Source organism: Apus apus, chromosome 2, assembly GCF_020740795.1.
Source record: "Apus apus isolate bApuApu2 chromosome 2, bApuApu2.pri.cur, whole genome shotgun sequence".
NCBI classification, from domain to species: Eukaryota; Metazoa; Chordata; class Aves; order Apodiformes; family Apodidae; genus Apus; species Apus apus.
Genome location: NC_067283.1, coordinates 36,859,779 through 36,872,180, shown reverse-complemented (window position 1 = coordinate 36,872,180; position 12,402 = coordinate 36,859,779). Strand labels below are relative to the sequence as shown.

General features: G+C 38.7%; 1 protein-coding gene across 1 annotated transcript in view; it reads right to left on the bottom strand.

Moving 5' to 3' along the window:
- Window positions 1-4,694: 4,694 nt before the first annotated feature.
- PLCL2 (phospholipase C like 2) overlaps window positions 4,695-12,402 on the bottom strand; it is a 96,477-nt gene continuing 88,769 nt past the window's right edge. Inside the window, exon 7 of the mRNA XM_051611214.1 lies at window positions 4,695-5,968. Within this exon, the coding sequence (XP_051467174.1) occupies window positions 5,789-5,968 (180 nt within the window). The 3' untranslated portion in view covers window positions 4,695-5,788. The remainder of the gene's footprint in view (window positions 5,969-12,402) is intronic.

Below are 12,402 nucleotides of genomic sequence, written 5' to 3'. Positions count from 1 at the left end.
ATACCACTGAAAAACTATGTAGGGATCAGTGCACTTTGTTATAAAGTATCTAGTGAAACCTGACGTACTAGGCATTCAAACACAAAAAGTGCTGCCATCTCAAGATATACTATTTATATGCCAGTTTATTTTGCTCCTAGCTGCCTTCTGTGGGGATTATCTCTTTTCTGCAGCTACACATTATGTTTCTTCTGCTACTTCAGAATATGGTAGGTGTCATTTCCTCCAATTTATCAATAGAGGAAGCTGAGGGCTGGAGAACAAAGCCCAGGCCTTCAAGTTCCTGCTCTGCATTTCCTGGCCCAGCTGCTTTCCTTCTCCCAGACAGCCACCAAGGCACAGGCCAACGCTGCACCCAGCTGAGAAGGGCCTCTCTGCTCCTCCACATTTCTCTCCATGGAAAAGACAACTAAAACACCTAAGCTCATTCAGAAAGCTCTTCTACAGTCTGCAGGTGGCTTAGCAAGGCTGGATTGCTCTTGATAAAGCAGGTGTGGCTCATGACAGCTGAATCTCTGGTTGTGCTGCTCTGTCTCCAGCTCAAGCTGCCTCCTCTCATACCGCTTTCCCCCTTTCGTCTCAGCTTTGGTGTGCCAAAGTGGCACCAAGTGGCAACTCCTAAGAGCTGCAGTGGCAGAAGTACATACACCAAAGCAGCACATGCAGCTGGGCACTGAAAGCTAAATGAAGAGACTGGTGTTCACATCTGACCATTCTCCCAATATTGCTGCTCTCTTTGCCACACCAGCTAATGTTGCCAAGGGAAGAAACATTACATTTCTGTCCCACAGTACCAGTAAGACTCCTAGGACCACTGGGAGGCAATAGGGATGCTGCCAGGTGGCACTGGGACTATACCATCCTGTGGTTGCCCATGCTCCTGGGCAAAACATCTTTATTTTCTGCATTCCGTTCTGCCTATCTTCCTCCTCCTCACTGCTGCCTTGAAGTCCATAACTGCCTTTCCAACTCAGCTGACTACAACTGATGCTCCCCCATGTCTTTGAGGGGTTGTTGATTCTCATGTACTCAAGTCCTCTTCCTAATCTTTATGCTGTGCTGCTTTTTGCTACCCTCTCTCCACAACCACCCAGAGAGCAGAGGTGATGAGTCAGAAAGGGAAGTTCAGTAGTGTCCAGAAACAGAAATAACCAGAAAAACCTCAAGAGTTTTACTGCCTTTTTCCTATGGAGAACAAATAAGTTGTAATGGACAATGAGCATGGGTTAGTTTTGAAAACTATCTGACTGACCCATTCCACAGCTGCTTTCAAAATACTGAGAGCAAAAGGAATCAGAGGGTGGTAAGAACTGTGGAGATTATTTTTTTTAAAATGTTTACTGGAGTTTAAAAGACTGGAGGTCATTATAGGACACACACAGATCTATTGATTTTTAAACCAAGTAGTTAAATATTCCATTTAGAAAGCTTAATTGGTCAGAGTAGGTGTGAACAGAAAAACTGTGGTTAAGTCCTACACCTACTGCAGTCAAAAGTAGCAAGCTGATGACTTCATCAGTTTCAGAATTTTGCTCTCAGTATTAAAACTCCATGGGGCTTGTCATCCTCCAGCAGCAGCACCCAAACATACAGTCACCTGTATGAGGATAAGATGACTTCACAGTAAAGTACATGTCTTTGCAAGTGCATCCTGGGCTATCAATATGGCTATATGATCACCCTTTTTGAGAATATTACTCTTTATACTAATTTTGAACCTTCAATTAACACAAGTGTAAACCTAGGTGGGCCAAAGCTTTACGAAGGATTATTATACCATGCACAGGTCATTTAGGAGATTCCTTGATCTGTGCACCAAACAATGCACATATAGCAAGAAGAAATCAGTGTTACTGATAAAATAACATTCAGGCAGTAGAAACTAGGAAATCATACAAACCTAAGTGAAACTCAAGCACTGTGAGAGTGAAGGATTGAGTCCTTCCAGATTAGTTCATTTGATTAGTAGACCAGAGTTAAAACTTTTAGTAATCTTGGAACTCATTTCCGTTTTTTGTGCTGGCAATTCTGAATCATCCCTCTCTCTGCTGCTTCAGCTTCAAAATAGGAAAAAGTGAATGCAGTAACCAGCCATGAAGTCTTATACAAATACTCCTGTGCTGTATGAAGTTGCTGAAAAAAGGCTTGATCAAACAGCATCTTTCACCACGCCTGCATGGGCAAGTTTGTGCAACTGCAGGGCACCATCTACTACTCCTTGCTGCAGCAAGGTAAGAATGTGAAGAGAAGGTAAACAAAATACCTGACACAAAGAGGAAATTCTGCAACACTGGACTTAAATCTTGATCCTACTGGCTTGAGTTGAATACTACCACCAACAGCAGAAGGGCCACACCTTCACCAGTAAAGCCTGGCACCCAGCTCAGTTAGGAATGCTTTTGCTCTTTTGGAGGCACTAATAGACTCAGCAGTGCTCCTCGGTAAGTGCTACTGGGGCAATTCCTGGAGAACAGTTTTATTTGCTAGTTAGCCAGTGTGTTCAGAGGCTGGAGGGCATGGTCCCAAGCTCTGGAACTGCATCTCCAATAGCTGCTACATAGCACACCAAGCACAACCAATGAGAAGGGGAGTTTAGACAGGAAGAACACAGATGAAGCTCAGACAGATGCTCCCTTTTTGAACAAGCACTCTTCATCCTTTCTCTCGTGTTCAAAAAAAGATTTCACTGTTACTGTCTATATGCTTAATCTGTATGTGAACTCTCCCTTTCCCAATTAGCATTTTCTTTTAAGTTAAGCAATATGTTGACTTAGGGCTCCATGTATACCCATACTTACTCACTGATTAACAGAGCCAAACAAAAGTAAAAAAGGCAGTTGGATCAACAGGCACTTGTGTTTTGGCTCCATCTTTCATAGTTCAAAACTATGTAAACAGTTCAACTATTACAGCAGATTTAAGAAAATAAAGGCAAATAAAAGTGTAACATCAACCTGGGATTAATTTTATTTGGAATACTTTACCAGATCTCAGGTGGTTTGTCTTCTATATAATCTAAGCTAAACACCATAAAAAAATGTACCAAAAAAGTAAATTGCATCATGGATGCAAAGAATGCTTAAAAAAAAAAAAAATCAAGAAAAATATGCTAATAAATTTGGTTTTGAAATTATTGTCACTGAGTTAACAACAGAACCTGATACTTTGCTTGCAGGTGTTTATCCGGCATTTTTTTTACATACCAGATGTAAACTCCCTAAAGGATTTTTAGCTACACACCACCTTTCAAACTATCTGCTTGACTGAGTTAAAGGCTTGATGTTACATACAGATCTGGACCGAGTCTGAATAATGCCTAAAAGTAACCTCTATTTTAAGGAATCAGCACTGCACAAGAATCCAGACATATTCAAATGGTCACTTTGTTAAATGCATATATTTTAAATATTTTTCTTCATGTTTTTGTTTGTGGTTTTTTTTTAAAGCAGATACTATGTAATGATATTCCAAAAAAAGTATTAACCTCCTTTTTAAGAAGACAGAGCAGTATCAGAGTAAGCAGAATTATATGTATTGAAGAGTTTAACACCCAAAATCTGTCACAGCCCTAAACTCATGTGATACTCACGTTTCACCTACTTTTTATTTGGCCTTAAAGCAAAGAAAAAAACCATACTGTTTAATCCTTCCATTGTTCCCTGATCACTTTCAAGGATGTAACGTGCTAAACAGGAAGATACAAATGCAAGGAATAACCAAGCCAACCGTTCCAATAACCTGGCTGGAGAAAAAGACTCTACAGAAATGCTTCATTTGTAGATACAAAATTCTGCCATTCTGTAAATGGAAACAGTGGTGGGCCAGGACTGTGCATGGAGCTTTACAGGCTTTTAGGCCTCCTTAAAAAGCAATGCTGACTGTGCTGACATTTTTCCACAGTCTACACCTCCCAATTAAGGCTAGAAGTTGGAACCAAAATTCCAACAGCCTACATTTTGGGTTTTCTCATAAAGGGAAACTGTTTTTATGTATTCATGGCCTAGAAGAATCTTCAGGTAACACGGTGATTTTGCTGTAGATAAATTACATTTAGATCTTATAGACTCGACCCTGTAAGACGAATTTCATACTGACTCTGAGTATACTTAGCAACCGTAATTTTCATGTTGCTTCCCATCAATTTCAGGTGCAATTGCAAGACTTCCAGCTGAAAACATGGAGAAGGACTGTCCAAAACACAATGCCTGCAGGTGTTACAGGTTAAATGGTTCTTTTTGTACCACACAAAACAGAACTCGCTCCTGCCCAGACTGTAACACTGAGGCACACAGTCTGTCACTAGACACTGAAAAAACATAGCACCTTCTAAAACTGCTCCTAGCCCATGCAGTTTGACATTGAAAAGTGCAGGCTCAAGATGTGATATTTACTGGGCAAATAATTTTCATCTCCCCCCCTGCCCCCCAATTGTATAGTGACTAGAAAATAAATTTAAATCCCTAATAATTCAGATTAAGTGCAAATATACTGAGACTCTTAGTCACAGCTCCATTGACTTTTACAGGATGGTATATGTCTAGAGATATTAATTACCATCTGAATGTAGAAGCAGCATAAACATCAGTGTAGAATGCATGTCTTGAAGACCACTAATTAAATTAATGCTATTCAACAGACATCACTGTCTTCCCTTTTTTCCCCACAACTGAACAAAAAATGCATTTTCATCTCTGTAGGATCGTGCTTGTTTTTCTTCAAATTTATTAACTTCTGTAATTATATAGTTATTTTATTGTTAAATCAGAAACAGTAAGAGAACACTCTAGGTTGGTATAGTCATTTTACAATGAGCATATCAGCTACAATACCTTTACCTAATGTCAGAAAACCAAAACAGAACGAGAACAGCAATTTAGCTTTTTAGTTTCTTTGTTTGTTTTTTTGACAAACCTGCTTATTGAGATATAACCTATTCTGTAAGGAAGAAAATACTTAAAAAATAAAAAAGTTAAAATTTAGTTAAAAGCTTTACTTGTCTGGGAGCAATCTCATAAAACTCTTTAATATGAGCACTTTCACTTCACAAAATGAAAAACTATTTACAACATTTTGCTTGCAGTTTGGTCACATTATCTACACACATCTGCAGAAATCTTAGGCAAAATAGGTATGTATCTTCTTCTGACATAGGCTATCAGATTGATTGCACATTTTCCTTTTACATAATGGCTCTCCTATAGTGCACTGAAGTCAGTGATCACTGTCTAATTACATTCTCATTTTAATTTATGGCTCAACAATAAAATACCACTTCAAACCCAGTATCTGCATGGCTGAATTACATACAGTGTGAAACATGCAGAATCTACTTGTTTCAACCTGATTTTCAAAAGAATAATTCACCTCACTAGCACAATTAAAAAATTGTGCCAAGAAATAAAGGACCTATGCATCTAACTTGCTTGAAAATCAAGGTATCTTGTCAAATTCTGTCAACTGATTTCCCTCTAGTTACAGTTCACTTAAAAACATGCACTTCCCTATGGCACTATGATGAACTTTTCAGCCCACTATTACTGAATTACAGTATCTTTTACATACGTACTATATTTTGGCCAATAATCTAATTTCCATGTTACACAATATCATTGCCTTCACAAGCAGAGCTGCTACATACATTCACAGTTTCAATAGATTGTAATCAGTTTCTCCAGTTGTGCTTTAAAAATTCCAAATATATTCCAACAGTAAGTGCAAAGCAAATGTTCTATGCAGCTACAATTGGTCACAGAGTTATAAACTCCATAATTATGAGAAGAATGTTCTCTCATTCTCCATTTTCATCACCTGCTCTTTCAGGTATGACCTCCAGACTTCGACGGGGCTTTGAGATTTCTGCATTTTCAGTGCCTGGCTTATTGAGTCCACACGAAATAGTGGCATAATGGATTTGTTTCAGATTCTCCAGTGCTTCATTTTTAGCATATTTGAGAAGATCAGCTTGTCCCTGTAAGAAAAAAAATACAGTTAGAATACACAATTGATAACAGCATTCTCTTTTCCTCTTTCTGTTTGTTTCAGACTAAAGGTACAGTTGCCCTGCTCAAAAAAACCCCAAATTAAACAAATAAAACCCAACCCAAAAAACCAAACCAAACCAAACCTCAAAGTTTGATTACTTGAAGTTAGTAAGAACTCTTTCCTTTCTCTGGAGGCCACTGGTTGCATAAACAAATGGATAGGGATCATTTCTACTTAAGAGCTTTCAGGAGAGTAATCTGCACTGTGTTTTTAATCCATGCGGAATAGAAAAGCTTCTGCATAGAGAGAATTGCAAAGGCTGATTTTAATACTTCAGGGAGCAGTTAAAACTATTTTGGTTTTTGGATCTTTGACATTTTTTTTTCCTAGCAATGTGATTCATTCACTAGTAGCATGGTAAAGGATCAATGTTTGTCAGATCATGAAATATGAAAATGCAGGTTGGCAGCAGCACATAAAAAAAGGAGAGCGATGACAAAGGCTTCACAGGGTTGTTTGCAGCTCAGCACTATGTGCCCTTTACTTCTTAAGTAAGGAAGTTTTAAGCAAAGCTGTGAGAGAAACTGTCCCAGACCCAGGCGAATTAGTTCTGTCCTGCACTGTTAGCTACTCCTTTGTATTGATTAATCCCTCTAACAGCAGCAGTTCTCATGAGCAGACTATGGACCAGGCAGTCCTGCAGCCATACTCTGCCGACCCTGCCCAAGTGCAGGGAATGAGCACACGTGTCATACCAGTGGACACAAACAAACAGGAAGTCTGTAAGGACCCAAGTGATTGTGTTGGGTCTGCAGTCCTGAAGAACTGCCCCACAGCTTACAGAAAAGCAAAGGATGCTTCAAAAACAGTGTATTTTAAACACTAACATTTCCAACTGAACAGGAGAAAAACACACAGACTGTGTGTTTCAGAATGTCAGTCCCTATGATGTCTGGTAAGATAGGAAGACTGACTGCACCTTTTCCTGGAACTGGGGTACTTGTGTCCTTCCTGTGTAATTTCTGGCTCCTGACAGACACGTCTCTTGAAGAGATGCTAATGGCTCTTCTAGAGACATATCAGCTATGTTGCCTCTCCTCCTCTGCCAAATAAGGCTCAAATCCAGCTGTACTTTTTGATTTAAAAAATAAAGGAGGAGAGGTAGAACAGCAGTCAGACAAAAGTATATGTGCGCTTACGGTGTGATAACTTCAGCCTTTCTTCCTTAGCAACTCAAAGAATAAATACTACTCCAGGAAGTAAGCAAAATTATGCATTGAAAACAAATATTGCTTTCTTCAATGAAACAGTGTCCCCACTCCACTTATCCAAGAATATAAATGGTTTTTTTCTGATTACCAGACAGGAAAAAAATAATCTAGAAGTTCACCAATGACAGCCCAAGCTTCAGTAATATTTTCTTCTACAGAAAATCAGGGCTACTTTTTCTTTTTTTTTTTTTAGATCACATACTTTTTTCCAAACTGACAAACAACTAAAAGCTAATTTAAAACACTCCAACAGACTAAATGAGTCATATCTGGAGTGCATCTTTTTCTAGCCCAAGTTCCATTTTACATGGATTAGTAGAATATAGTTCTGGAACTTTAATCAAGCTGTTTATTATAGGCAGAGCTGCTAGCAACAGTCTATTAATAAGGTTGCCTAAAACTTCTCATTTAAAAAAACCTGCTTTCAGTAGCTTACATGCTTGCCAAACTTTTAACTACTTCAGCTGATAGTCTCTATGCAGAATTTGTGCCATCGGCAGATTTTATTGTTATTACTGTTCAGTATTATTCTTTAACCTCATCCATATGGTTCATTCAGTTCTTAAAATAAAGGCAGTAAAATGCTCTCAGAATGTTTTAAACAATCTTCCATCCTTTCCTCCTCATTTTCACTTGGAGTGGGGACTTGAAATGTAAATTACTTCAGGGGCCCAGAGGAGTGGATCCAAGTTATGAGCTTTTTATAAACAAAAATCAGATTTTGAACATAGTTAATACAGTTACTCGGGATCTCATTCTTGGTCACTCTTCATCTTTTGACAGTTCCAGCATGTGGCAAGACAATGAATATTCCATTCCCGCACCGTAATGCATATGCGTTAGAAGAAAACGTTGGGGCTTTTTGTATGGCTTCTCCAGATTGTTTTACAACTGAGATTTGGCTGCCTGTGCAGGCAGTCCAAAAGCCAGACTGGCGGGGGAAAAGAGCAGTCGCTGGGACTGACCTGGAAAGAAGTCTAGAGCTGCAAATAGGGAATTTGGACTGTATTAGGCAAAGCAGAAACTAGATCTTACTGGTGGTGGAGATTTGTGAACTAATGAAAATGAACAGTGTGGCAACACTTAATTCAGACCAACCAGGTGATGAAGAAAGGACAAGACTGAGCAAACAACTGGATTGACATACACAAAGAAAATGAAGCCACCATCCTGAGAGATGCCTGCAAATGACAGACCAGTAGATGGACTAACAACACAAAAGAGTGAGAGAGCCTGGTAATGAGACTGAAAGCTGATGAGAGAGAAAAAAACTGCAGAGCAAGGAGAAGAGATTGCAGAATATAAAGTAAAAAGGTAAAATTATTAAAAAACTAAAATTAAGACTCATCAGGAAGGATCTCTGGAAGAGACAAAGAGAGGCCAATATGAACTGGAAAGCAATGGTAAAAACTGCCAGAAGAGAAAACTAGGCACCAATTGGGAACAAATTACTGGATAGAAAAGAGAGAGGAAGGAGTTAACTGGGGTTAGTGGGAATGGCTAGATTTTCAGCAGGCACGTTTGGAAAAATCTGAACAAGATAGACAAACTTTGTAGATGAAAGCAAAACTGGGATAAGGGGCTGGATTATTGCAGACAACGGGTTCAAACTAAACACATTTGGCCAAATGGAATCAAGTCTACACCAGCGTAAAATACAAAAATGATTTTAATATTAATATATAGATATTCTCTTCTCCAACACTTGCAACAAAGCAATTGATTTCTGAATGCCAGTGAACTCAGAAAAATGTTTTTGAAACCAACCATGTTGTCATTATCTGTTAGCATGTCTTGAACCAAAGGCAAAACAAGAGCCAATCATTGCTACCACATATGGCACAAGCTCAAGTGAGGAGGTCTGTGCAACTGCAAAGAGCCTAGCTCTGCTGATGTACCATCATGAAGCCACAGGCTGAGGGAAAAAAGCAGTATGCATCTTAAAAATTCAAGCTGTAGTCACGTCTCCTGAAGTCAAATGTCTCTTGTTGAAGGGTTCTCAAGATACAGTTTCAATTCCTTACATTCTGTAGGTGCAGGAGATCCTGTGCCACTGATTTCCTAAGTAAATTAATAGTACAGTGATTTGAGTACAAGTGGGAACAGAAGAATCTCTCTAATCTACGGGCTACTCAGAGGTCTTTCACCTCATCACCAGGCCCAAATGGCTGTATGATACTTGCTCTTAAAATGCTTCCTGTAAAGCCAATACAAGTAACCTATCAATGGCTCAAATGAGGAAGTAAACAAAGAAAATCATCATTCATGGACAAAGCTGGTCCAGAGAGACAACTCAACACTGGAATCTGGAGCAGTTGCAGAACTAAATCCATATAATATTCACTATATTGTAGGGCTGGCTCTGTCAGCCCTTCACCTCAGGTAAGTGAATTCAGTCCTTTAGGGCTGTCTAGCAAACACACCACAAAACTCCAATTTACTCCCATCACTGTGGTTAACAGGCATTCTGTGCTAATGCCCATCTAAGGGCCAGGACTGATGCAGGCCTTGCACATCACAAGTACAGAGCATTGCAAGAGTGCTGTCCCCACAGCAGCAGACAGCAAGCCTGGCTCCCTTTCCCTCATCATGGTTAGAATTCACTAACAGAACCGAGCACTATGTAATACCTATTTCACACATTGATGTTTAGAAGACACAGAAAATTAATCAAGCATCAAGCTGTCTTGTAAGCAGATGTGAAAAAGACCTTAGAGAACATCAAAGAATCCACCTGAAGATTTGTTCATAAAATTCAAACTTTTTTTGCCCAGTAGGTATTTAAGAAGTTGCCCCCTGTAAGTGCCCTGAGTGTTCCATTTATCAATATTTTTATAAAAATAATGTACGTGCACAGCCAATGTCATTACAGAGCTAAGAGATGCCATGAACTGCATGCCTTGGGCTTTTTTTCAAGAGAAAGTAATTCGTTTTGTCTAATATGATACATCTAAAAACTCATAGCAAAAAGAAGCATCTAACAAATGCTGGAGTTTGGACTCCCAACATCATTCCAAGTGCTTTCACTGAAACGTCTCTGTGGATTAAAACAGCTCTTTGTTGCAAAGACTAATTTAATGGTGCTGTCATGCTCTTCCTAAGGGAATCTCAAATTCTGAGCCTTCGTAGGTTGTTTTCGTTTTTTTTGCTATGCCAAGAAACTCTGCAAATTGTTACATTATGTTTGTAAGAATCTGATGCAATAGTACTTAAGAGTGATTCTCTTTCTTCAGCTGTGTACTCCTTCTGGCAGGAAATGTGATTCTCTATGTTTAGAAAATATGAGTGCTATCAGACTGAGTAATAACAATAAATAAATTACAAGCAAACGATCTCGCAAACTGCCTTTTTGAAAGAGAAGAATATTCTAATACTGTACAATTTTTAAATCTCTTAGGTAGGCAACAAAGTCCTCTAAAACAGACTAAATTTACTCTAACTGGTGTTCTGAAATTAAACAAATATCTCTGTGTGCATATATTGGGTGCATAAAAACGGGAACATATCCATATAAACATACACAAATTGAATAAAGCTATTTCAGCTGAATTCAAACACACTATACCAATAATAAATTTTACCACATGGCTTCAAATGAGGAAAAACGCAATCCTTTAAAATAGTAACTTTAACATGTGTGCACACACATGCACACACATATAGATACTTAACAGCTGTGTCAGATGTTCTAAAACAAAGAGTTCTCCTAGAATCAAGCTGTCAATTTTATCGTTTTATCAAAGTTTCCATTGCATCAACTGTAGTCAAAATATCCCAACTGAATAAAAAGATCAATATGTACCTTGAGGGCAAAATGCAGTTAATCAGTTTGGAAAATACATCAGCCACACCCAGTAAGCATTCTGCACTTCCTCTTTCAGGGAGCTGAGGATGGCACTCATGCAGTATTATTTAGTAATGCTGTTCAGAGCCACACAGCAATTACTAAATCATAGCCAAGAGACCATGTAAAGTACCCTTCCTGTTTACAAGAAGAATAGTTCCATCTAACACAGCTAACTGCCTTCAGTGTGTTTGTTGCTCAAATGCCTTGCTTGTTGAACAGCAAAATTTGTATTAAGTATTAATTATGCAACAAACTGTACCTTTCCTGCAGAAAGTGCCTTAATCTGTGAGTAGAAAAAAAGTCATTGTTGAAAATGTTTTCTCAATAATATCTTCAAAAGAAAGGCCTTCTAACTTTGTAGTCAGGTAAATCCTAAGGACAAGCACAAAAGCCCTTCAGTGCTCTGAAGTGCCAGATTTACCATGTGGGTTCTCCAATTCCTGGCTAATGCAGAAATCACAACTTCACATTCCAGTTGCTCATCAGCTGCAAACCGCGCTCCCCACCATCCACCCCTTGTGTTCTGAATGGAAAGCAGAGGTGAAGCAAAGGTACTGCTGTTTCAGGCAGAATTAAAATAGATTTGCCTATCCAAGCTGGCATCTGACACCTTTGACGGGAAAAGTAGAGAAGGGATAAGAATTTATTTCCTTGACACTTGCCCAAACCCACTGAACTGACTCACTTCCTCTATATCCCTAGGTAGCCCAGGAATCATACTTGACACATCCCATACACTGTCTTCAGGAAACTGCTCTAATGAAGGAAAGTGATAGATTGGTCTTTTTTCTATACGCAGAACCTTAAACTCTTTTTTTTTATTCTCCTTTGTATTGCATTTGTGCAGTGTAACACAACAGGGACTAGAGCACCAAGCAACACTGTGAAAAGCTTAACGGTTAAAACCAACATGGAAAGCTGGAGAAATACATGTGTATTACTGCTTTTCTGTAGTAGTTCACTATAAGAAGCAGCAATAGGGAATTCTATTTTCAATAAGAACTAAAAATAAAATAATGTGAGAGAAAATAGTTTTCTTTATAATTAAAACAGACTTTATAGTTTAATGTCATGATGAAATATTTGACTGAGTGGGAGAGAAGAATTCATTAGTGGATGTAAACACAAAACTTGAATAATTTGGGAGGATAGTGTCAAGGGAATAAATTAAGGCAGGCAGTTTTGCTACCTCTCTAAATTTTGCAATACTCTGCTGAGATGAAAGACTAATAATAAGAAACCTGAACTGTTCCACATTCTAGTTTCCTGAGGGTCTCTGGCTGAAAGTTTGTTATACTTAAT